The sequence below is a fragment of the Pseudophryne corroboree genome, chromosome 12 (assembly GCF_028390025.1).
Source record: "Pseudophryne corroboree isolate aPseCor3 chromosome 12, aPseCor3.hap2, whole genome shotgun sequence".
Taxonomy (NCBI): domain Eukaryota; kingdom Metazoa; phylum Chordata; class Amphibia; order Anura; family Myobatrachidae; genus Pseudophryne; species Pseudophryne corroboree.
The window spans coordinates 89,758,029-89,784,578 of record NC_086455.1 but is presented as its reverse complement, the minus strand read 5'-3'; the positions used below and the strand labels follow the sequence as shown (position 1 = coordinate 89,784,578).

The following is a 26,550-nucleotide window of genomic DNA, read 5'->3' as shown; positions in this document are numbered from 1 at the left end:
TGGGAAATAGGTAAGCTTTCCTTAAGTGGTTTTGGATGGTAGCTGCTATAATGTAGCAGTGTGTTCCGATCAGTGACCTTCCTGTATAACTTAAATCCATAGCCCCTGTCAGTGGTGAATACAGTCACGTCTAGAAAATGAATACTATTGAGATCACATTCCATAGTAAAACGAATCGGTGTGTCTAATTGATTGAGGTGCATCACCATACTCTCCAAGGCAGTTTTGGTTCCAGACCATAATAAAAACACGTCATCTATGAAACGTTTATAATAACCGATACTACCCCCAAACATCGGGAATATATATTGTTGTTCATACTCATCCATATATAGATTAGCGTACGCCGGGGCTATATTACTTCCCATCGCGGTCCCAGATGTTTGGAGGTAGTATCGGTCACCAAATTTGAAGTAATTACACGTAAGTGTCATCTCCAATAGTTCCAGCAGAAACTCAATGGGTGGATGACAATGGTGACTACTCAGCAGTGCTCTTCTGACCGCGGCCATACCCGCCTGATGAGGTATGACCGTATACAATGAAGATACATCCATTGTGACTAACAAATAGCCTTTAGTGTCGACCATAATAGATTTTAACTCATTTATGAAATCACCAGTATCCTTGATATAACTTTTTATTTTTTTCACACATGGTTGGAGGTGGGTGTCAAGATATCGTGCAACTGGTTGAAATAATGACCCACGGGCAGAGATGATAGGTCTGCCCGGGGGGGTTTTCATGTTCTTGTGTATTTTCGGCAGTGTATATATAATTGGGCATATAGGGAAATCTGTATGTAAAAAAGATGACACAGTTTCAGTAATAATGCCCATATTTAATGCACCCTCTACCACCATATCCAACTTCCTTTTGAATATTAACGTAGGATCATTGTCAAGTATCCTATATGTATGATCGTCACTAAGTTGGCGTATAATTTCATCATTGTACACCGTTGTATCTTGAAGCACCACAGCCCCACCCTTGTCTGCTGGACGTATAGTGATGGTGAAATTTTCTTTTAGTTGTTTCAGAGCCATATTTTCTGCCTTGCTGAGATTAGGCCTACCTCTGGTGGTATTTTTCATACAATCAGTGACCGTTTGATCCATCATACGAGAAAAGGTTTTTATATTAATATTATTAGATGATGGATCATAGGTACTTTTCTTTCTGAACTGGGAATCGGTCATCTCACGTTTACTGGCCACAAATTTTTCTTTAAGTCTAAGATTACGAGCCAAACAATAATTATCAATCCTCCACCTCATAGGATCAAAGTGTACAGTGGGGATAAAAGACAAACCACGTGAGAGAACCTTTTCCTGGTCCGAACTAAGAGTAACTGAAGATAAATTAATTACTTCGCCCGTGGATTTTTGGGGGTTTTTTTTGTTGTATTTTTTATGGGACCCCCTCCTTGGGTGGGGCCTTTTGTGTCTATTTGTACAGGGTCTAGTTGTGACCGTGTAGCCACCCGAGAAAAAGGTTGACGTTGATAGTTTCTGGAGTCAGAGTTTTCTCTCTCAGAACTGGAGGCAGTAGAATATTGATCAAATTGATATTGACCTCTCCTGGATCTAAAATCTCTTGTTTTGCGAGGAGGAAAGTCGTTACCTACTAGCCATCCATATACCCTATGATCCCTATAGTCTCTTTCTACTTTCTCCAGTTTACTTCGTTTGAAGTTAATTAGATCGGTTTTATATTTGTCAATCTGTGTATTTAGCTTAAGAAGCCAATCCTCAGATTTATCAGTAAGGAGTACACTCTCCAATTGTTCTTTATTAGTACTGAGGTCATTTCTAACTTTTTTGAGTTCAACTCCAACCTCCTCAATCACTAATAATAGCAAATCCAGTGAGCATTTGTTCAGAACTCCACACCATCGGCTACAAAACACAGGGTTATTGCGGCCGATGGTGGGGATATTCCGAACACGAAACCCACGCGGGATCTGCTTCTTACGAAAATAATCAGACAGAAACTGTCCATGTAGCAATAAATCAGTTTCACGCTTATTAAGATTCAGTAATTTATAATATACGTCAATCGCTTTTTCTCCCGGTATGGCATTAAAATCAGCGAAATTAAAGAGAAGGCGTTCTGCATCATCATCAGTATACGACACCTGACCATACTCCGCATTAGACAATAATTCTGGATTGACAAGGTTTTCCATCACTGGACCCTGCCTAAATAGCTAGACGTGAGTGTATCAACCAGAGACTTATGGGAAAAAAAAGAACTAATACAAAAAACATGTAACTACAGAAAATATTAAAATATAATGAAAAAAATATATAGTATCAGTCCTGGCAGGTACCTTGATGTTCACCAATCATAGAACAAACAGTAAGTATCCAAAAACTATAAGAGCAATAGCAGCATCCTTAGGGCAAAAGGAGTAAATCCAGCTTAAATCGGGGTGCACAGCAAAAAAAATCCAAATGACCTCCACTAGGGAGTGTACATGAGGAAATAATTACGAATCAAAGGTTGTTTGCACTCTCCATATCACATACACTTGCTGGGGTGTCACTCAAAGTTCATTGAGTCAAGGGTAAAAGTCTCTCCTCCATGAATGTATAGAAATCTTGAAAAGAGTGCACTCACCAGACGAATCACATGACCAATCAGGGTTTAATGTGGCATAGACATGATAATCACACCGACGTTTCGGTCCTTACTGGACCTTTTTCAAGGTTCAAATGATACACACATAGTTCACCCATTTATAGCCACAGTAATAATTATAGTGTAACATATAAAACCCGGAGTACCCATGTATAGCATCACATGATAAAAAACAGACAGGTATATAATATATAGAGAACCCCTACCTATTACCCCGTGTTCACGTCTCCAAATCCATTCCATCCAATACATAATTTTATCTAATTTTATCTAACATACCCAGCCGCGCTGCCGTCCGCCGCCACTGGTGACACGCACGCCGGCGGAAGCGGAAGTATCAGTTCGGCATCAGTGGAACGCAAACACGTGTAAAGTCACGTGGTTTGCTTATCCAGTCATCGCGGAGATATAAGATCTACGTGGCAACTAAACAGACAAACAAGGACGTATCACACGGCTCTCGGTGTCTTAGCAACCATATAAATATTATGACACCATATCCATAGTTGGAGTAACAAAACCGTATTCATTTAAAACATCAATACTACCTAGTAATAATTGGTATAGGGTAATCAGACTAAAATTGAGTCGAATGATTAGAAAACATAACGCACCTTATATACTTAAATATTACAGTGTTATAACATACAAGTAACATATGGATCGTATAACAGGATTGGTCTCACTGATCAGAACACACTACCAAAAAATGAAAAATAGGTATATAAATACATAGAATAGAGCCCATTAGTGGAACCACCACGAAATATATATTATGTAGTTCACAAAAAGATACTTAGATGCACTGAATCATTTAGGCCCTTGGGATGAACAGTCTCCAGCCTATGGATCCAATAAGCTTCCCGGCGTAGTAGAATCTTCGCTCGATCGCCGCCTCTGGGCAATGGTGGTACTCTGTCAATCACCATATAGCGTAAAGCCGTTAATTGGTGTTTGTGCTGCACAAAGTGTCGTGCCACTGGTTTATCAGACCCGCCTGTTTTCAATGCCTGCCTGATATTAGAGCGGTGGTTAGAGATCCGTTCACGAAAGGACCTGATAGTTTTGCCCACATAAACTAGTGAGCAAGGGCATGTCAGTATATAAATGACATAATCAGACGTACATGTCAGACGATGCTGTATAGATATCCGTTTTCCATCATGTGGGTGTGGGAAGGAATTACCCGTTAGCATACCCCTACATGTCGTACAATGATGAAATTATACGCCAACTTAAGGACGATCATACATATAGGATACTTGACAATGATCCTACGTTAATATTCAAAAGGAAGTTGGATATGGTGGTAGAGGGTGCATTAAATATGGGCATTATTACTGAAACTGTGTCATCTTTTTTACATACAGATTTCCCTATATGCCCAATTATATATACACTGCCGAAAATACACAAGAACATGAAAACCCCCCCGGGCAGACCTATCATCTCTGCCCGTGGGTCATTATTTCAACCAGTTGCACGATATCTTGACACCCACCTCCAACCATGTGTGAAAAAAATAAAAAGTTATATCAAGGATACTGGTGATTTCATAAATGAGTTAAAATCTATTATGGTCGACACTAAAGGCTATTTGTTAGTCACAATGGATGTATCTTCATTGTATACGGTCATACCTCATCAGGCGGGTATGGCCGCGGTCAGAAGAGCACTGCTGAGTAGTCACCATTGTCATCCACCCATTGAGTTTCTGCTGGAACTATTGGAGATGACACTTACGTGTAATTACTTCAAATTTGGTGACCGATACTACCTCCAAACATCTGGGACCGCGATGGGAAGTAATATAGCCCCGGCGTACGCTAATCTATATATGGATGAGTATGAACAACAATATATATTCCCGATGTTTGGGGGTAGTATCGGTTATTATAAACGTTTCATAGATGACGTGTTTTTATTATGGTCTGGAACCAAAACTGCCTTGGAGAGTATGGTGATGCACCTCAATCAATTAGACACACCGATTCGTTTTACTATGGAATGTGATCTCAATAGTATTCATTTTCTAGACGTGACTGTATTCACCACTGACAGGGGCTATGGATTTAAGTTATACAGGAAGGTCACTGATCGGAACACACTGCTACATTATAGCAGCTACCATCCAAAACCACTTAAGGAAAGCTTACCTATTTCCCAATTTATTAGGGTCATGCGGAACAATTCGGACACTCAGATCCTTAATGAACAATTGGTGGAGATGCAACATCGGTTCCTCGATAGGGGATACCACCCCAATGTGGTTGAAAAATGCCTACGCAAAGCAGAAGTTCGCTTTAAAGGTGATAAAAAAACCACAAACAGGATGGAAAAACCGTTTGTGTTCCTGACGACCTATGATACAGGTAGCTTCGCCACGAGAGCTGCTATGAAAAAGAATTGGGGGATTGTGGCAACGGACAATACTCTCAAAAATGTACTCCCTAAACAACCATTAATAGCCTACAGACGTGGACCAAATCTACGAAATATGTTGATGCGTCCGGACCAATCAGTGGGGAAGGAGGTGGAAGGGTGGCTACCCCCAAAGAAACTTGGGTGCTATAAATGCCCAAATTGTACGACATGTAGGGGTATGCTAACGGGTAATTCCTTCCCACACCCACATGATGGAAAACGGATATCTATACAGCATCGTCTGACATGTACGTCTGATTATGTCATTTATATACTGACATGCCCTTGCTCACTAGTTTATGTGGGCAAAACTATCAGGTCCTTTCGTGAACGGATCTCTAACCACCGCTCTAATATCAGACAGGCATTGAAAACAGGCGGGTCTGATAAACCAGTGGCACGACACTTTGTGCAGCACAAACACCAATTAACGGCTTCACGCTATATGGTGATTGACAGAGTACCACCATTGCCCAGAGGCGGCGATCGAGCGAAGATTCTACTACGCCGGGAAGCTTATTGGATCCATAGGCTGGAGACTGTTCATCCCAAGGGCCTAAATGATTCAGTGCATCTAAGTATCTTTTTGTGAACTACATAATATATATTTCGTGGTGGTTCCACTAATGGGCTCTATTCTATGTATTTATATACCTATTTTTCATTTTTTGGTAGTGTGTTCTGATCAGTGAGACCAATCCTGTTATACGATCCATATGTTACTTGTATGTTATAACACTGTAATATTTAAGTATATAAGGTGCGTTATGTTTTCTAATCATTCGACTCAATTTTAGTCTGATTACCCTATACCAATTATTACTAGGTAGTATTGATGTTTTAAATGAATACGGTTTTGTTACTCCAACTATGGATATGGTGTCATAATATTTATATGGTTGCTAAGACACCGAGAGCCGTGTGATACGTCCTTGTTTGTCTGTTTAGTTGCCACGTAGATCTTATATCTCCGCGATGACTGGATAAGCAAACCACGTGACTTTACACGTGTTTGCGTTCCACTGATGCCGAACTGATACTTCCGCTTCCGCCGGCGTGCGTGTCACCAGTGGCGGCGGACGGCAGCGCGGCTGGGTATGTTAGATAAAATTAGATAAAATTATGTATTGGATGGAATGGATTTGGAGACGTGAACACGGGGTAATAGGTAGGGGTTCTCTATATATTATATACCTGTCTGTTTTTTATCATGTGATGCTATACATGGGTACTCCGGGTTTTATATGTTACACTATAATTATTACTGTGGCTATAAATGGGTGAACTATGTGTGTATCATTTGAACCTTGAAAAAGGTCCAGTAAGGACCGAAACGTCGGTGTGATTATCATGTCTATGCCACATTAAACCCTGATTGGTCATGTGATTCGTCTGGTGAGTGCACTCTTTTCAAGATTTCTATACATTCATGGAGGAGAGACTTTTACCCTTGACTCAATGAACTTTGAGTGACACCCCAGCAAGTGTATGTGATATGGAGAGTGCAAACAACCTTTGATTCGTATATATATATATATATATATATATATATATATATAGTATATATATATAGAGTAAACCTGATGTCCAAGGTGAAACAATATCTAAATTGCCATAAAGTGTAGTCCTGATGAAGGGCCACCCTGACATACTGTTGCGTTTATATAGACACGTGGATGCTATGTAAGAAGGTCTCTCATGTATATATGTACAGTCTATCAGTATCCCAATATCTCACTTCTCGTAGGCAAAAACTTTAGGCAGGGTCTTTGTGTGTAATAAGTCACTGTCCTACTATGCAGTGTAATGTGAGTAAGGAACACTAAGGCAATTTAGATATTTTTTTCACCTTGGATATCAGGTTTACAATATACAGTATATACAAGTATCCCTATATAGATATACAGGCACTGCTGATGTCTCCACTTAAGTAAGCTTGTATATACAGTAGATACAGTAGTGTGCAAATGTTTTACGCAGGTGTGGAAAAAATGCTGCAAAGTAAGAATGCTTTCAAAAATAGAAGTGTTAATAGTTTGCATTTTATTCATTGATAAAAATAAAGTGAATGAACAGAAGAGAAATCTAAATCAAATCAATATTTAGTGTGACCACCCTTTGCCTTCAAAACCTGCAGATAACTTGATTTCCAAGAATTTGCCAACTGCAAACACGCAGCACCTAGACCATTATATTATTCCCAGGGGTGGATTGGGATGGAAAACCAGCATGGAAATGTATGGAAGCAGCCCTAATGGGGATGTGGTCTGATGAGGGGGTGGGTTCTGTTGAGGGGGATGGAATCCCTCCACATAGGGCTTGATTGTACGCAACTGCGGCCTTCCTTGTGTCTTTTGCTGCAGTTGTGTCTGAGACCAGGGGTGGATTGAGAACTAATTGTGGCCCCTGTAAAATTTTGCAGAAGTGGCCTGACATGGGCAGCACAAGAGGTATAACATACCATGTAGCCATGGCCGCATCACTGGATGGCAGAGTTGCTGTACTGCCGAGATGGAATAACAGAATGAATTGGGACAGTGCAGTGTACGGAGTACAGTGGGCTGCCTGTCATGTGGAGGGTGGGGCCACATGACAACACACAATACAGGCCCCAGAGACACATCGGCCTACCAGGAATCTTCTGGTGAGCCCTATGGCCAATCCGCCCATGATTATTACAGTCTATAATGGTATATCTGGTTGTATTTCATTTTGATGTGTTTTACTTGTTTGCATTTTTTCAGAAGCATGTTCTACCAATGAATATGGGAATTGTGACTGCAGCCTACGTCGGTGTGAATGGTTTTTGTTTGACCCTGAACTGGTCCTGCCAGAGTACATCGTTGACTTTGAATACATTACATTGGTATAACATTCAGTTTTGCATACAGTACACAGTAATGTAAAAGTTCTGTTTTTTTTGTGGCTGGAAAACAGAAAGCTAAATTATGAGGAAGCAGTTGCCGGAATCCAGACAGCCAAGGGAATCCCGGCGTTCGGAATCCCCACTCAGGGGGTGGTCCATGCCACCCCCTGAGGTGGAATAAATTAGTGGGGAGAGCGAAGCTCGTCACCTGGCCTGAAGTGTTGTGAGCCTATGATGGGACACGCTGCGCTCGCCGTCGGGATCACGCCTGTCGGGGATTCCTGCGTCGGTCTTATGACCGCCTGGATCCCAACCGTCTCGATCCCATACTGAATCCAAATTATCCTATGTATGGAATTTTACTTACATAAGAATGATGTTACAGACAGCTTAATGGTGTAATGTCAATGTTATTCAGCAACCATTTTAACTTACGAACAAGATGGAGATTATTTATTTATTTATTAGCAGTTTCTTATATAGCGCAGCATATTCCGTTGCGCTTTACAATTAGTACAGTTATAGAACAAAACAGGGCAAAGACAGACATAGAGGTAGGAAGGCCCTGCTCGCAAGCTTACAATCTATAGGGAAATAGGCATTGATACACAAGGATAGATGCTATCTATTACGTAATGGTACATAATGAGATGAAATGTTATGTTTTTCCCCCAAAAAATGTTATACATTTTTTATTAACATTTTCCATATATTTTTACATTCTCAGGAAAATTTCAATACATATTCCACTATAACAGATGTTGATCTCTCTAAAGAACTGAAATTGGATGAAGAGACAATTTCCATGGAACCAATTTTTAAACCCAGACCTAAAATAATTAGTCTTGATGAAAGGACAATTCTCTCTGTAGCAAAAGCCACTGTTTACAATCAAATAACAGTAAGTATATTCAGACTTTCAGACTGTATCTGATGGTATTAGAAATCCCTTAATATCTTTGATTACTATTTTATGCAAAAATATATTACAGCAAATCTTGAAAATTATGCAATTCCATGGTGTGTATTAAATCAAGGCTGTACAATCTGCTCCATACAGTAGACCAATGCTTACTGTAAAGTCTCATCACCATTACCTCTTATTTTTTAAATACTGTGGGGGAGATGTACTAAGCCTGAAAAGTGATAAATATCACTGTGATAAAGCACCAGCCAATCGGCTCCTAACTGCCATGTCACAGGCTGTGTTTGAAAAATGACAGTTAGGAGCCGATTGGCTGGTGCTTTATCACAGTGATATTTATCACTTTTCAAGCTTAGTACATCTGGCCCTGTATATCTTACTTTCCCTAAAGTTTAAAACCTCTGTGTTCCAATAGATAACTAAGCTGTATGGGCTCATTCTACTGTGGGTGTACATCTCTTACTTTATATACCAATATGAGAACTCTTGGAAGAAGCTCCTCCTTTTCATTAATACCCCATGTCTCCTCCATATATAAGTGGGTCTCAAAATTGAAGCATTCTGCATATGTGTAGTTATTCTTTTATTGCGTTGAGCTGCTTATTTGCTTTTTTTTTTTGCATGATTGTATACATATATGTTTGGCTGTTTTTGCATGTAGTAAAATGGGCAACCACCAAATGCAGTGCATTTTGCCCAAACATTTATTGAAAAGTAAATATATACGGGATCCAGTCAGGATCCCAGCGGTTGGTATCCCGGCAGTCAAAATACAGACGCTGGAATCCCATATATACTTTAGGTATAAAATCTCTTTCCCTTTATCTGTTGTGTATGTTTTGGTTCCTCTGCAGGCACGAGTACTCTAATGCCTGTCTCTGGTAAACTTAGAATACTCATGGACAGGCCATTTTTTTATTTTTGTTTTATTACTGTGTTTTTTCCTAATTATAAAGAGCTGGGGAGTATGCTAGCTATATAAATAAACATTAATTACTAATACTTGTGAAAGACTGAGGGGAGGAAAAGCAAGAGTCTTGTACGCAGTAAAAGGTCAGGTTTTTATATTTTTATTTGGGGGGCATATTTACTGGGCAGCGGCTTTGAAAATCAGCCTCTTGTTGACTGTTCTGGCTGCGGTATTGTGAAAGGGCAATAATATTACATGCAAATCGGGCGTATTTTGTATTTAATGTTATTGCTCTATTAAAACTTGCTACCAGTATAGTCATTAAGTGGTGGCTTTTCAAAGACACCACTTAGTAAATACTGTATATCCCTTACCTCTAGTACCTCTAGTGTTGTTGACAGTTTTGAACTTTTATACTAGAGTAATAGGCATTGGGTCTCTTTGCGTGATATCATTTAATATGGTCAGGTATTATTACTGTAACACCTTCATTTTAAACAGATGCTGAATTTACATGGTAACAGTTTAAGTAAACTGAAAGAAATTTCAAAGCTGCGGTGTCTCCGAAAGCTTATAATAAGTTTCAATGAGTTTTCCAGCCTGGAAGATGTCTCATGCCTGGTAAGAAATATATTTATTATCTTGTCAATGTGTGAAAAGAAGGGATGTGTAGTCTTTTGATTGGATACGCTTTTCCTTCACTCACCCTGGAAAACACCATCCACCAATCTCGTTTGTTTACAGGAAGCAATGATCTGTCCTTAACATTTGTTCCTTATGCATAGAGACGACTGGGGCTTACACAGAGTGGGCAATATGCCAGTTTGTGCAGCATATTTTGTGTGGTTTCTCTCTGCACATGCCCAGCACACAAATTTGTGCGTATGCACTCATGCAGACCCGCGCAAATGTTGCATGCATTAAACTTTAGGACCGGTGAGTTGGGACAGGGGTGAGAAGGGGCTTTCTCAGGCAGATACACTTCAGTAAGAGCATGTTCAAGCAGATGTGGCTCATGCAAACCGGCATTTATAGCCACATACGCCTGTTAGGAGTATCTTTTGGAACTGCTACAGGTCTGGTGTAAGTACATGCTGACGATGAGTATTTGCTATAATTTCTCTTACGTCCTAGAGGATGCTGGGGTCCACATTAGTACCATGGGATATAGACGGGTCCACCAGGAGCCATTGGCGCTTTAAGAGTTTAAGAGTGTGGGCTGGCTCCTTTCTCTATGTCCCTCCTACCAGACTCAGTTTAGAAAATGTGCCCGGAGGAGGCGGTCACAGCTAGGGGAGCTCTTCTGAGGTTTCCTAATGAAGTTTAGTTTAGAGGTTTTTTTATTTTACAGGGAGGCTGCTGACAACAGCCTCCCTGCAGCGTGGGACTAAGGGGGGGAGCAGTGTCCGCCCTGCGGGGTCTGAGCCACTGACTCCGCTGACTGGACACTGAGCTCCAGAGGGGCTGATCGGTCTCCGCCGCAGGGGAATCGCTCACACCAGCAGCATGCCGCCGACCCCTTACAGAGCTGAAGCAAGTGGTGAGTTAGTCACCGACCCCCCTAGTAAGCGGGGGTCCGGTGTGAAGATGGCGGCAACAGGGGATGGAGCGCTGTATTAACTGCACTCCTGGACGGTACCAGAGGCAGACTGTGCGGCGCTGTGAGGGGCGCCCTGGGCCAGCGCTTACCCCTCACACTGGTCAGCAAGCCTGTCGGGCTCCAGGGATCCCAGCCAGCACAACTCCTCAGGCCAGTTTCAAATTCAGAAGAGCGGGAAGACAGCGCCATGAAGGGGCTGGAGCTTCCCCTCAGAGCGGACCCTGCAGCGTTCCAGCGCCATTTTCCTGCATACTGTAGCTGAAGAAAGATCCTGGTCCCTCCACAGCAACTCCAGATTACTGTAATGGTACCAGAGGGTTGTAGAAGGGAGGGGAGGCTGATTGTTTGACTGTGTGTCCTATTAAAGAGCACAAGTCAGCGCTGATAAGGGGTTTCTCCTTGTGTTAAGCGCTGGTTTGGGTTGGCTCCAATCTCTGTCTCTCTCTTGCTATTCTTGGGGGGGAAACCCTGTCTTACCCCATCCTGTGTGTGTGTGGTGTGTTTGGTGGTCACCAGCAGCAATGTCCAGGGATACAGTGTAATATGCTGCAGAGGATTTATCCTCACAGGATGATCCCATTCCATGTAATCAGGTTAGCCCTGGTCTGGCACAGATTCCAGCAAGGGAACCAGAGTGGTTTTCCTCTATCAAGACTTGGATTTCTCAGATATCTGACAGGGTTGCCAGTAATGAGTCTGCAACCCAGGTATTGCAGTCCTCTGTGGCTGTATGGCCCTTGTCTGGTACCTCGGGTCACCCCACTATATTCCCCCACAAACGTGCGCTTGTGCAGGTAACACAAGACGAAACGGATACCGATTCTGACTCTACAGATGGTGATGGGGATGTATTGCGGGGGTCCGCAACTCTTGCAAGAGGGGTACAGTTGTTGATAGAGGCTATCAGGGATGTGTTAAATGTTAATGATACCACACCTGAGCAGGTTGAGGAGGCTTTCTTCACTGAAAACAAGGAAACCTCGCTAACCTTCCCTGCGTCAAAAGAGCTGAATGCTATATTTGAAAAAGCCTTGGTGAATCTTGAAAATAAGTTTGATTCCTAAGAGGATTCTGGTAGCTTTTCCTTTCCCTGAGGAGGATAGGAAAAAGTGGGAAAACCCGCCAATTGTTGACGCATCTGTATCCAGACTCTCCAAGAAGGTGGTTTTACCGGTGCCTTGATCTAGCGCCTTAAAGGAACCGGCAGATAGGAAGATTGATAATACTCTGAAATCAGTGTACACTGCTTCAGGGACCATATTACGTTCCACTATTGCTAGTGCATGGATTGCGAAGGCAATAGTGAAGTGGTCGGCTTCCTTAATTGAGGATTAGGATACAATGGATAGGGATGACGTTGCATTGTACTTACGCAACACTCATGATTCTGCAGGTTTTATGGTTGAATCCATGAAAGACCTGGGTTCCGTGGCTGCGGAAATTTCTTCCATGTCTGTTTCAGCTCGTCGGGGACTGTGGCTCCGCCAGTTGTCGGCCGAAGCGGAATCCAGAAGGAGTGTGGAGTCGCTGCCCTATACAGGCCAGGCTCTCTTTGGGGAAGCCCTAGACTCGTGGATATCTACCGCTACAGTGGGTAAGTCTCTGTATCTTCCCTCAGCAGAACCTGCTCCGAAGAGATCCTTCTCCTCAGCTACGCAGCAGTCCTTTCGGCCCAACAAGACCAGAAAGGCCAAATCATCCAATACCTTCTTTAGGGGAGGTAAGGTTAAATCCAAGAATCCTGCGGCCGCAGTTTCCCAAGAACAAAAGCCTACTTCAGGTACTCCAAAGTCCTCCGCATGACGATGGACGGGAAGGCCCGGAGGTGGGGCCTGTGGTAGCGAGACTCAGACAGTTCAGTCATGTCTGGGTATCGTCCGGCCTGGATCCCTGGGTAGTAGATATTGTGTCTCAGGGATACAGGCTGGAATTTCAAAGTCTCCCTCCTCACAGCTATTTCAGGTTGGGCTTACCAACTCTTGGAGGACGGCACTGTGCTTCAAGACGCTGTCCAAAGGCTGGTGGAGTCACAGTTCATTGTGCCGGTGCCACCGCACATGCTGACAAAAGGTTACTATTCGAACCTTTTCGTGGTACCGAAACCGGATGGTTCGGTCAAGCCCATTCTGAACCTAAAATCATTGGACCCCTTTTTAAAGGAGTTCAAGTTCAAGATCGAGTCTCTCAGGGCGGTGATATCATGTCTGGAAGAGGGGGAATTCCTGGTGTCATTGGATATCAAGGATGCGTACCTTCACATTCCGATCTGGTTGCCGCATTAGGCTCATCTCCGTTTCGCATTGCTGGACTGTCATTTTCAGTTCCAGGCCCTGCCATTCGGCTTCTCAACAGCACCGAGGGTGTTTACCAAGGTGATGGCGGAAATGATGATGCTACCCCGCAAGCAGGGTGTGAACATCATTCCTTATCTGGACGATCTCCTGATAAAGGCATCGTCCAGGGAAAAGCTGTTGAAGTCCATTGTTCTCACAACGCGACTGCTCCAGAGTCACGGGTGGATTCTGAATTTTCCAAAGTCACATTTGGAACCAACCCAGAGATTATCGTTTCTGGGAATGATCCTGGATACGGAAGTGCAGCGGGTGTTTCTTCCACGGGACAAGGCTTTGGGGATCCAATCCATGGTCCGGGCTGTCTTGAAGCCACCCCAGGTGTCAGTGCATCAATGCATTCGCCTATTGGGAAAGATGGTGGCCTCCTACGAGGCTCTCCAACACGGGAGGTTTCATGCTCGGACCTTCCAACTGGACCTCCTGGACAAGTGGTAGGGATCTCACCTCCACATGCATCAGAGAATTTGTCTATCGCCAAAGGCAAGGATTTCACTCCTCTGGTGGCTCCAATTGCCTTACCTCCTGGAAGGCCGCTGGTTCGGGATACAGGACTGGGTCCTGCTTACAACAGATGCGAGCCTCCGGGGCTGGGTAGCAGTCACTCAGGGGGTGACTTCCAAGGATGGCAGTCAAGCCTGGAAGCCGGCCTGCCCATCAACATTCTAGAACTAAGAGCCGTCTACAACGGTCTTCAGGCTGCCCCTCTTCTAATAAGCCGGGCCATTCAAGTGCAGTCGGACAACGTAATAACAGTGGCTTACAGAAACTGACAGGGCGGAACGAAGAGCAGAGCGGCAATGTCAGAGGTCACAAGAATACTCCTCTGGACGGAAAAGCTGGCGCTGTCAGCCATCTTCATTCCGGGAGTTGACAACTGGGAAGCAGACTTCTTCAGCAGACACGATCTCCATCGAGGAGAGTGGGGACTCCATCCGGAGGTTTTCAAGGAAATAACAGATCTTTGGGGATTTCCCCAAATAGACATGATGGCCTCTCGTCTCAACAAGAAGCTTCGGCGTTATTGTTCCAGGTCGAGGGACCCACAGGCAGTGGCAGTGGACGCCCGGGTGTCTCCGTGGGTGTTCCAGTCAGTGTACGTGTTTCCACCACTTCCACTCATCCCAAGAATCCTAAAGCTCATAAGGAGAACAAGGGTTCAGGTGATCCTCATTGCCCCAGATTGGACAAGGAGGGCTTGGTACGCGTACCTTCTGAATCTACTGCAAGAAGAGCCGTGGCCTCTTCCTCTTCGGGAGGACCTGCTGCAGCAGGGTCCGTTCGCCTATCAAGACTTACCGCGGCTACGTTTGATGGCATGGAAGTTGAGCGCCTGATTCTTGCTCGGAAAGGTATTCTGATGAAAGTTATTCCTACCCTCCATACAGGCTAGGAAAGGGGTAACGTCAAAACATTACCATCGTATTTGGAAGAAATATGTTTTTTGGTGTGAATCCAAGAAATTTCCTGCGGTGGAATTTCAACTGGGACGTTTACTCCTCTTACTGCAAGCAGGAGTGGATATGGGTCTGATGTTGGGATCTGTGATGGTCCAGATTTCAGCCCTATCCATTTTCTTTCAGAAGCAATTGGCTGCCCTCCCTGAGGTTCAGACCTTTTTGAAGGGGGTTCTGCATATCCAACCTCCCTTTGCACCGCCTACGGCGCCTTGGGACCTTCACATGGTGTTGCAGTTCCTCCAGTCGGATTGGTTTGAGCCTCTTCAGGAGGTGGAGCTCAAATTTCTTACATGGAAGGCGGTCACTTTGTTGGCCTTTGCTTCTGCTAGACGTGTCTCCGAACTGGGGGCTTTATCGTGCAAAAGCCCTTACTTGATCTTCCATGAAGATAGAGCCGAGCTCCGGACTCGTCAGCGGTTTCTTCCAAAGGTTGTGTCGGCATTTCATATCAACCAACCTATTGTGGTGCCAGTGGCTACTGACTCCTCAATTACTTCAAAGTCCTTGGATGTCGTGAGGGCTCTGAAGATTTATGTGAAGAGAACTTCTCATCAAAGGAAGTCGGACTCTCTGTTTGTCCTATATGATCCCAAGAAAATTGGGTGTCCTGCTGCTAAGCAGACTATTTCTCGCTGGATTAGGTTCACTATCCAGCACGCTTATTCTACGGCAGGACTGCCGTGTCCAAAATCTGTTAAGGCCCACTCTACTCGTAAGGTGGGGTCTTCCTGGGCGGCTGCCCGGGGTGTCTCGGCACTGCAACTTTGCCGAGCTGCAACTTGGTCGGGATCGAACACGTTTGCTAAATTCTACAAGTTCGATACTTTGGCCTCTGATGATCTGAAGTTCAGTCAATAAGTTCTGCAGGAGCCTCCGCGCTCTTCCTCCCATACTGGGAGCTTTGGTACATCCCCATGGTACTAATGTGGACCCCAGCATCCTCTAGGACGTAAGAGAAAATATGATTTTGGTACCTACCGGTAAATCCTTTTTTCGTAGTCCATAGAGGATGCTGGGCGCCCGCCCAGCGCTTCGTTTCCTGCTGTTGTTATTGGGTCCAGTACAACTTCGTTTTAGTTGAGTACTGCATTGTTACTTTGTAAGTAATGTTTCAGCCTTTGCTGATTAGTTCAAGCTAGTTGTCTTGACGTGCCTTGTATGTGTGAGCTGGTATGAATCTCACCACTATCTGTGTTAAGTCCTTCTCTCGAAGTATGTCGTCTCCTCGGGCACAGTTTCTTCACTGAGTCTGGTAGGAGGGGCATAGAGGGAGGAGCCAGCCCACACTCTTAAACTCTTAAAGTGCCAATGGCTCCTGGTGGACCCGTCTATACCCCATGGTACTAATGTGGACCCCAGCATCCTCTACGGCCTACAAGAAAAGGATTTACCGGTAGGTACCAAAATCCTATTATTGATGCTTGTGTTGCTCATTTGGATGCATCTCAAGATATTTCCAGCTATACCATTTAGCTTATAAGCAGAGATTGTAAGTGTGAAAGATTGATCTGTCTGTTTACGGACCACTCCTTCCATGAAATGGTCGTTTCTGGGCAGTAACTGGCTGTTTACTGATCCATCTTGTGGGATTGTCATGGGAGTGTTCTGGAAGTGTAAGCTGACGTCTGTGCTCGTTTGTGTTGGCTGGATGGAGATGGGATCTTTTCCACGGAGTGGGTGCAAATCCCGATACTAATGATGACAGCCGTGGACAGAAAAGCCAGCCATCCGCATGCATACGCACAGATATTTCAATTAAACTAGCGGATGTTTGCAATACAAGCAGATTACCACAGCAATACAAATAAGATGCCATTAATGTGTCTTACTTAGGTCCAGTATGTCTATTGGTACCATGACAGCGCTCAGAGACGGATTATAGGAGGGGTGACAGGGGGTGGTCATCCCAGAACCCCACACATTAGGTGCCCCCATACACTGTCCTCCAGACTCAACACTATTATCGGTGTAGACAGATCTATCAGCGGTGCAGCCGGTGCCCACAGTCAGTAGCACTAAAAATGAGTCAGACTGATGTATTAGTAAACCGTGGGCCGTCCCACTCCCAGCAGCAACGAGGAGGAAGGATGGAAGCAGTGAAGGAGAGGAGGAGGTCCTTCCCCGCCCAGCCTCTCTCTCTCTCCGCCGCCAGGGACTGTCTCATCAATGACAATCAGGGGGAGCTGCAGCCGCACGTCACCGCACAATTTGAGATCCTAATCGGAGGGAGCCGCAGCCGCCCGTCACCCTGCCAGTGCTTTGCCTACCCGGCCACCCAGGTAGGCACCACATTCTCCAGTCACACATTGGTGACAGGGGTGTGTGTTTGTGGGGGGGGGGGGTAGATGGGGTGGATCGGGTTCCCTTTGCCCCCTTTTCCATTCCAGACCAGACAGCAGTATGTATGTATTATAAATGCAGTTGTGTCTGTATTATTATCAATGCATTTGTGTATCTGTATTATAAATGCAGTTGTGTGTCTGTATTATTATCAATGCAGTTGTGTCTGTATTATTATCAATGCAGTTGTGTCTATATTATTATCAATGCAGTTGTGTACCTGTATTATTATAAATGCAGTTGTGTGTCTGTATTATTATCAATGCAGTTGTGTGTCTGTATTATTATAAATGCATGTGTGTTTCCACAGTACCGAAGAATATGTTGGAACTGTCTACATAAATTAGATTTCTAATATCCATATTGTCAGAGCCATAACTCCGTGTGTGCCAGGTGTGCCTGGCACACAGCGCAGTCGCCCTGAGGGCGCAACTGCCCGCATTCCCTAAAGTCATCAGCTGCATTGTATTGAGTCAAACTGACTCATTACAAGCCGCCTGTATGCGTGTGCTGCCGCCAGAGACTCGGGAGCGGCAGCAGTGCTATGTAATTGGTGGCAGCGCCGCTGCAGCTGTTCCTCTCCTTCCACATAGACTGGCCGCCGCTGCTGTGAATGCTGGGATGCGCTTCCCTCATCCCAGCATTCACAGCGGCGGCGGCCAGCCAATGCGGAAGGAGAGGTACAGCTGATCCCAGCATTCACGGCAGTGGCAGCCAGCCTATATGGAAGGAGAGGAACAGCTGCAGCGACGCCACTACCAATTACAGTGAGCTGCTGCGGCTCCCGAGCCCCCCTCCCTCCTCCTCCTTCTCCCCTGCCTCCGGAGCTGCCAGCACTGCCTGAGCCAACGGAATCTATCTATCTATCTATCTATCTATCTATCTATCTATCTATCGGTCTCTCTCTCTCTCTCTCTACCTAATGTGTAAAAGGGGGACTGGTTGCCGTAATGTGTAAAAAGGGGGACTGGCTGCCGGAATGTGTCATAAGGAGACGCTGTCTGCCATAATGTATAATAAGGGGACGCTGTCTGCCGTAATGTGTAAAAAGGGGACTCTGTCTGCCGTAATGTGTAAAAAGGGGACACTGTCTGCTGTAATGTGTAAAAAGGGGACGCTGTCTGCCGTAATGTGTAAAAAGGGGCTCTACATGGTGTAGTGGTGCTACTGTGTGGCGTAATTTGAATAATGGAGACTACTGTGCACCGTAATATGAATTGGTATTATTTTGTGGCCACACCCCTTCCCCATGATGCCACGCACCTATATTTTTTACGTGTGTCTGCGCCGCGCACTGCCCTTTTATTGCATAGGGGTGGGGTGGGGGGGGGCGCCGATGCTGTTCTTTGCACACAGTGCTAAAATGTCTAGTTACAGCACTGCATATTGCTTACGCTAGTTGTATGTTTATTTGTTTCAATTTTAAAAGTGTATATATGCAATGTTACAAATGATTGTCTTATCTGAAATTATTTACTTCAGAGTAGTGCAGGTTTTATTGTAAGTTGAATTAAAATGATTCATTATTGGATATCCTTACAACAACAAAAATACAAATTTTTTTTTTTTTAGCCAGGCACTTCTTCTCTACTGTAGCATACTTTTGTTCCCTGGGCAACAACTTCCTGCTCAAGTATGCTACAGGATGTTCTACCCCCTCACTTTCCTGGGACAGGACTGTAACTAAGTCAACATCAGATGCGTCTGTCTGTAGCAAAAACCTGTGGGTAAAATCAGGTGCCTACAGTAAGTCTGTCAATGGAGCCGATAGTAATCTACCAAGCCCAGGAAGGCTCTCAACTGCAACTTGGTGTTCATGCTTAAACCAATTTTTAACGGTTTCAACTTTTGCTGTCTGAGGTTTCACCTAACCTTGTCCAACAATGTAACCCAAGTATTTAGCTTCTCTTGGGGCTACTGCACATTTGTCAGGGTTAGCTGTGAAACCTGCGTATCTCAATGAGGTCAGCACTGCCTTAACTTTAGGAAGATGCGATTCTGCGTCTTTTGAATGTATAACCATGTCATCTCGAAAGGTGGCTGCATAGGCAGTATGCGGTTTCAGTACCTTGTTTATTATGCTTTGGAAAGTGGCCGACGCTCCATACAAACCAAAGGGTAGGACCTGGACTGGAAACCCTGTCCAGGAGTGGGAAAAGCTGTATTTTCCTTTGCTTATTGTGGAATCTGCCATTAGCCCTTTGTGACATCAAGGGTGGTCAAATATTTACTGGCGTACAAACTTTCCACCAGTTTGTCCACCCGTGGTATTGGGTAGGCATCAAACTGGGACAGGCTATTTAATTTTCTAAAGTCATTGCAGAATCGTAAGCGACCATTGGGTTTTGTAACCGGCAAATCAGTCTACGCCACTCACTGGTAGACTCCTCAATTACCCATAGTTAGACTATGCTCTCCACATCCTCTCAAACTGCACTTCGCCTATCTTCATGGATCTAGTAGGGCTTTTGCTTCACTACTTCCCTGGGAGGTGTGACAATATCATGTTCAATCAAAACTGTGTGCCCCGGTAAGGAAGAGAATACCACCTTGTTTCGTTGTACTGTCTACCTAATGCCTTTGTGCTAGATTTTATGTCTCCTAAAGATGTTTCTTCTGGATAATGTGTTGCGTAGTCTAACACCACTAATACATTCTGGTGGCCTCGAGCCAACTTCTCTAGGGGCCCAACCAAATCCATGCCAATTCGTTCAAAGGGCACCTTTATCAATGGTAGTGGGACAAGAGGGTCCTGGAATGAGGGTTTAGGCTAGGTTCTCTGCAAACAGAGTAAACCTGGCAACACTTTTCACAGCTATGTGTACCCCTGGCCAATAAAACCTAAGCTGTACTCTCTCCTGTGTTTTGTCCTCACCCAGGTGCCCCCCTTCCCCCACACGTGTGTGTACTGCCTTTAGAACCAGCAGGACATGTACTTGGGGTACTACTAGCTGTTCCACCACTTTCTCCTGTACAGTTCTCACTCTATACAGGCAATCATTTTTAATCACAGAGTAGGGCCTCCCCCCTGTTAGTGGGGCTACTCGGGGCACCCCATTAAACTCTGTTACAGCCTTAAAGGCTTGTTCTAGGGTCGCATAATTAACTTTGTCCTGGACAAAGTACTGTAACAGTACCAGTGACCAGTCCATGTCCTCATTGGGATCTGGGTTGGGCTTGTCTGTCTGCTTCCCTAAGGGTACTGTGAATGGTCGGCCTGTGTCCTTTAACTGGGGCAATTCTGTGTAATTTTGCCTGTGATCACTGGAGCAGCTTCCTCTGTTGTCCTGAGTTCTAGATCTTGTTCTCTAATGGGCATAGCCTTTAAGACCAGCCAGTGAATCAGTTGCCGGTATGTGCGGTCGGATTTGTTCTGAGATCGCTTTTTGGAACAATGGAAAGTCACATCCTAAAATGAGGGGATACGGTAGCTTAGCGGTTATCGCTGTGATAGTCCATGCGGTCTGGCCCCTGAGGTTGACTGGCAGGGAGACCTCTCATATTCATCAAATGTGCCATGAATACACAGCACCTTCACTTTTGGCAACTGAGGTGTTGGTTCTGCTGAGATCAGAGAACCCGAAGCCAAAGTAAGTTCACTACTGGTGTCCACCAAGGCCAGGACCACATTCTGATTAACAAGGACTGTTATCTGAAATAACCGATTGCCTTTCTGGTACACACTCATGGTGCAGTAGCTTGGGTATACTGGGTTATAGTCCCCTGCAGTGTCGGACTCCACTCCATGCGAATGTGTCTGAGTTCCCCACATTCAAAACAGGTTAAGCTTAGCCAACCTCAGGTTCACCTCCTTTCCCACTGGGTTTTTCTCAGTCTGGCCCAAGCAGTTCCCAGTCATCCCCAGCTTTTGTCTTGGCATAGGTTTTAGCACAAAGCCAGGAGGCTTTGCCATTTGTTGCAAAGCCCCAAAGATCTCCACCAATGTGGTGAGTTCTTTGGGGGTTTGGGGTTCTGCCTGCATTACCCACTTTTGCAGACCCTGCCCCAAAGTCCAGATGCAGTGGTCGCTAATAGCACCACCACCCATTGTGAAGAGTTTTAACAATGCTTCAGTATTTCGATTAAAGCGCCCAACTGAGTTCTGACTAGTGTCTCCAATGCCACTCATGGAAGCGCTGATCTTGGCCTGGCCTGCTAACACCGACACGAGCCAGTATCTCAGCGTTTAAGGTTGAGTAAACTGATGCATCCTTCTCATAAAGGTCCACATAAACCTGCTGGGCCTAACTGGTCAAGTATGGCACCAGCTTCTCCACCCAGAATTCTGGTGGTTATTTCACCCTATTAGTCGTTCTTTGAAGGTGGTGAAATAGGCTTCTATGTCAGCTGACATTTTCCAAAGCTTGGGCTTCTCCTTAGGATCCAGCTGCTGTTGCTCTCATTGTTGCAGCAACAATTCATACTGTAAATTTGCTGTTGTATCTGTATCAGTTGGTGTTGGAACTGCTGCTGCTGACTTCGCTGATGCTGCTGTAGGCTTTGCTGCTGCCCACTCACGAACATTTTCAGAAATTCCTCCATTTTGATCTCTGGAGGTTTAGGAAAATAAAACTTTGCTTCCCTCAGCATAAATTAACAGTTTTCAACATCCATTCCACTTATCTACTCATTCAGTGGAGACAACACATTTCCATGTGGCACTACAATTACCAACACGGTCTGACCCTTTATTTACTTTGCAAGGGGTTTTCTCTCAAAACCACAGCTTGCTTAATGAGACAGGTTCAAAACACTTGAGTTTTCAGGCAGAGAACACATTCAGCAGAAAAAAAAACACCTTTTGTTCGTTAACCCTTTCTCTGCTGCTTTGCTTTAGCAAATACAACAGCACTTTGCTTTTTGCTTGCACACAATCACCCTGTCTAAACGTATTTCTTAGAATGATACAGTATAGACTTTAAACATTTTAAAAAAACCTGACTTTCATACGGGCCAGTTAACGCACTCACTAACCCAGCAAAGGCAGCTTATGGAGTCTGCCAAGTGAAAAACAGCTAGCAGAAGGATACCACTTCTGAAACAACTTATAAAAGGTTTGCGTCACAAAGATCAACTCTTCATTCAGGTTGCTCTGTCAGGTGGCTTCTTTGTTCCTCACAAATGGTGTCACATCACATTTGTTCAGCAAACATGGCTTCCCTGATCATCAGCTAAGCCCAAACCGGCCCTTTCTATTATCCGGCCACTAACTGGCATTGGAAGCTCTGCCCACTGGTTCCCACAAACCTTTATACCTTCTCACATTAATAAGGCATGCCGACGTAGTGCAGCTGTGTTTATTACCTTTGCCGTATTCTTAACACTTCCTGCACCTTGTCCACGGTAGTGTGTCCTGTTCAAAATTAGGGATAGATTCCGTGTGGCCGGGATCCCGGAGGTCAGTATACCGACACTGGGATCCCGGCCGCAAAAATGCCGGCAGCAGGGTGAGTGCTAGAAAGCCCCTTGTGGGCTCGGTGGGTCACTGCGCTCACCACAGGTTCTATTCCCACTCACCTGTGAGTCAGAATAGCCCTGGCGCAGCTGTCAGCGTTCTTGGCGGACGGGATCCCTGTGTTGATATTCTGACTATCGTGATCCCAACCACTGGGATATTAACTATATCCAGTATATACAGTATTAATTTACATTTACAACCTGAAGGGCCAGGTTTCTCCAACAGTGTGGGACACGGGCGTAAATACAGGAGAGAATGGATGGCGATCGCCTACGGACGTCATCCCTGAAGTGAACACCCTGACTTCCTCCATTGTTTTAGGTTCTGCTTTAAGCACCCCAGAGCACGAATAAGCATGTGCAACAGTCCTCCTTGTGACAGGACCCCCACACAAGAGTCTGGCCCCAGCCTAGGGATGTATCTCTAGCAAGCACACTGCACCAATATAAATAAAATGGGCAGGACACAGACTGGAATGCATGGCCCCTCCCTCCTTTGTTTGCTTTTCCCCTCTCATATACATGGTACCTGCTGCTTTTGTGCTTGCTGTGGAAAGAACCTGATAAGCAGTAGGTGGTGTTTGTTAGCTGGGGTGTTGGTAGAGGAGGTGGCGCTTGGGGTTATTCGGAAAGAATAAACATAAAAACTTCTGTTCAATTAAAACATTTTACAATTTATTAAGACATTCAACATATAATATGTCTAGAGGCAGTCTTTGAATTAAAAAACCCAATCAAGGATATAAGTGACAACACAATCTGAGTGCTTTTAAAAAAAAGATGAATGGAAAAGTGTTAATCATAGTTCTCAGTCTTTTAGAATAGACAAGCACATCGCAATAAATGGAAAATGCATGAAGTTTAAATCCGGAATAATGCCCAGCAATCGGAAGATATTTTACCCACCTGACGAAGGTATGGTGTGTTCCACACGGAAACGCGTTGAGCTAATACTAACCATTTCTAACAACACTCCTGGATATCATTTGGACTTTGCATCTACATCTGGACCAGCTTTAAATAATTAAGGAGAGAACCACATCCCCATGTAAACTCCACAGACAAATTGATTACATTGCATACCACTGACTGAATAAAATATCTCCCGATTGCTGGGCATTGTTCCAGGTTTAATCTTCATGCATTTTCCAATTATTGCAATGTGCTTGTCTTTTCTAGAAGACTGTGATAAAGCTGATTATCTTGATAAAGCTGATTATCTTTACAGGAATTAAAGCTTTACCTTAAACATACCTTAAATACACTTTAAACCTTTAGCCGCTGCTATACTTAATTCACACTCTACGCACCTTTTACGCTATTAGCGTGCAGAGTCTCGTACAGTGTACGGACTTTGCGTACACACGCCGCGCTGACGGTACAAAGTACTCACAGCGCGTACACACCCAGAGATACACTTTAAACCTTAGCAGGGCAATGAGGACACGACACCAATTGTGATTTTACCGCTAGGTTCTGACACCACAGTGGATTATTTCTGAAAGGGGGTTTACAATACAAATTATACACTACAATTCAAGACAATATAACAGAATAATGGCTACAGTCAATGTACATACGTGATTGGAATCGCGCTGCGGAACCCTTGTGGCGCCATATAAATAAAGGGTAATAATAATAATAATAATACCTGGCCCGGTCCTCGGTCATCTGATAGATAACTTTGTGAGTCTTCTCCCAGGCCAGGCTGCAGCAGGCTTTTATACAATTCTTCCAAAAGCAATACAATGGATACTGTAATCCCTTTGTCCATTGGACACAGGAATGCACTTTTACAGTACAGGAGAGGTCATAGGTTGATTTGAAAAGGTAGGCGATGTCTTTCTCAACTGCTCTTGTGGGTGATCTCCTCTGGATTACCGCCGCATACATAATATACAGTAAATACAGTTTATATCTATATTCTGCTTCTGCACATAACTATCCGCAGGAACATGCGATCTTCCGCAGACCAACACCGGAATGTTACCCTTAAAATACCCTACAGCTGGATACCAAACACCACCTTATAACCTTAGTCTGTCCCCTCTTATCCTGTAAAGGTGAATCCCTTTGTTCTGCAACCATTTAAACAGCTATAACTTTCTGATGTGGTGCAAGGAGACTATGTGTACATTGTGCGCTATTTGGATTAAATATGTAATGTGTTCTGATGGCCCTCCATGCGTACACAAACTCTGCCATAAATACACATACCACGCGCCGATGCGCAGGACCGCGGGAGCGACCATACGCAAAGTGCGGACATGTGTACGCACGGTAGAACAAGTGCACGCGCAGTGGGCATGTGTGTGCAGTTTGTACGTGATGTGTGTTCTGTAATATTTTTCGACTTTGACAGTCCACCCTTTGGCAGTCACCAATAACTGCCACTATCTAATCACTAAACAGAAAAATATCAATACAATATCTACAGACGATTGGATGGTCGGAGGAGAGTTGTAGGCGGGAAATGTGTGACCTAGTGGGATAGTAAAAAGCATGTATGTATGAATCCATGTCTGAGGGGCATGTATCATCGTGCCGTATATGTTTTAAATAAGCTTCGAGGTATTGCGAAGTATACATTAAATCCTTCTTATCCCATATTAAGGGTCTGTAAGTGGGCCGACAAACACTACCGAGCTCTTTTCGGCTTCTTGTTCCAACAAATGGGGTGCACATTTAGTTGATGATACATGGAGGGGGAACATATGTGAGTGCTAATATATGTGGATATCACCTGTCGACTATGTGTGTCATTAACTGAAGGCTGTAGAGATGAAGATAAGACACATATCTAAAATACATTCACATAACATTTACATAAACATTCTTGGGTAGGTCTGATGTCTTTTCCAGATGGGTGTATCTGGGCAGAGGAGGAGACAAAGGAAAAACAGGTGAAAGAAACAGGCCATGGAATTCATTTGCAATCCTTATCATAACACTGTCTCTATGGATGGGTCGTAAATTAAATCTGCTGCTATGACAATGCCCTCGCTCCTTAAACTCATCAAATTTGTGCCGTGCTTGCGCCGCGTCAGAATTCGAACACACCTAAATATCAAGCCAATAATTATGACGACTCCAAGGATACAAAGGAGACACTTCCCTACACTCATAATAACATTTTGAGCCCACTCTCCTAATCCTGAGAACCAATTTCGTGGGTTCAACCATGAGACCCAGCCGGTCAGCTCATTACCCACAGCGGTCAGGGTAAGGTTGTGTCTCCTCCGGAACTCCCACTTCAACTGCAAGATATCGTCCATCTTTTGGTCGATAATCTCTGTGGGGTCGTCAGTGTTGTTTGTAATAAACGTACAGCACTTCACACCATATTGAGTTGCCAAAGTGACACAGTACCCACCCGTCACGGCTTTGATATAATTAAGGACCATTCTGTGCTGGATCAGTTCCGTCTTGTAAGCTTGTAACTCCCTTCCCGTATACCTGAAGGTGTCGTCATACATCTCAGTGATATTATCTATCAAGTTCGCTAGCGCATGGATATACCTATAATTTATAATTTGTCTGGCAGTATGGGTGATGTCTAATGCGAGAAGGAATT

At 44.4% G+C, this 26,550-nt stretch overlaps 1 protein-coding gene across 7 annotated transcripts in view; it reads left to right on the top strand.

Moving 5' to 3' along the window:
* Positions 1–26,550, top strand: part of LRRC9 (leucine rich repeat containing 9) — a 667,090-nt gene that overhangs the window by 440,959 nt on the left and 199,581 nt on the right. For all 7 annotated transcript variants that reach the window (XM_063947768.1, XM_063947765.1, XM_063947766.1 and 4 more), the window contains 3 exons: positions 7,812–7,933; positions 8,661–8,834; positions 10,270–10,389. In XM_063947768.1, the coding sequence (XP_063803838.1) occupies positions 7,812–7,933; positions 8,661–8,834; positions 10,270–10,389 (416 nt within the window). The remainder of the gene's footprint in view (positions 1–7,811; positions 7,934–8,660; positions 8,835–10,269; positions 10,390–26,550) is intronic.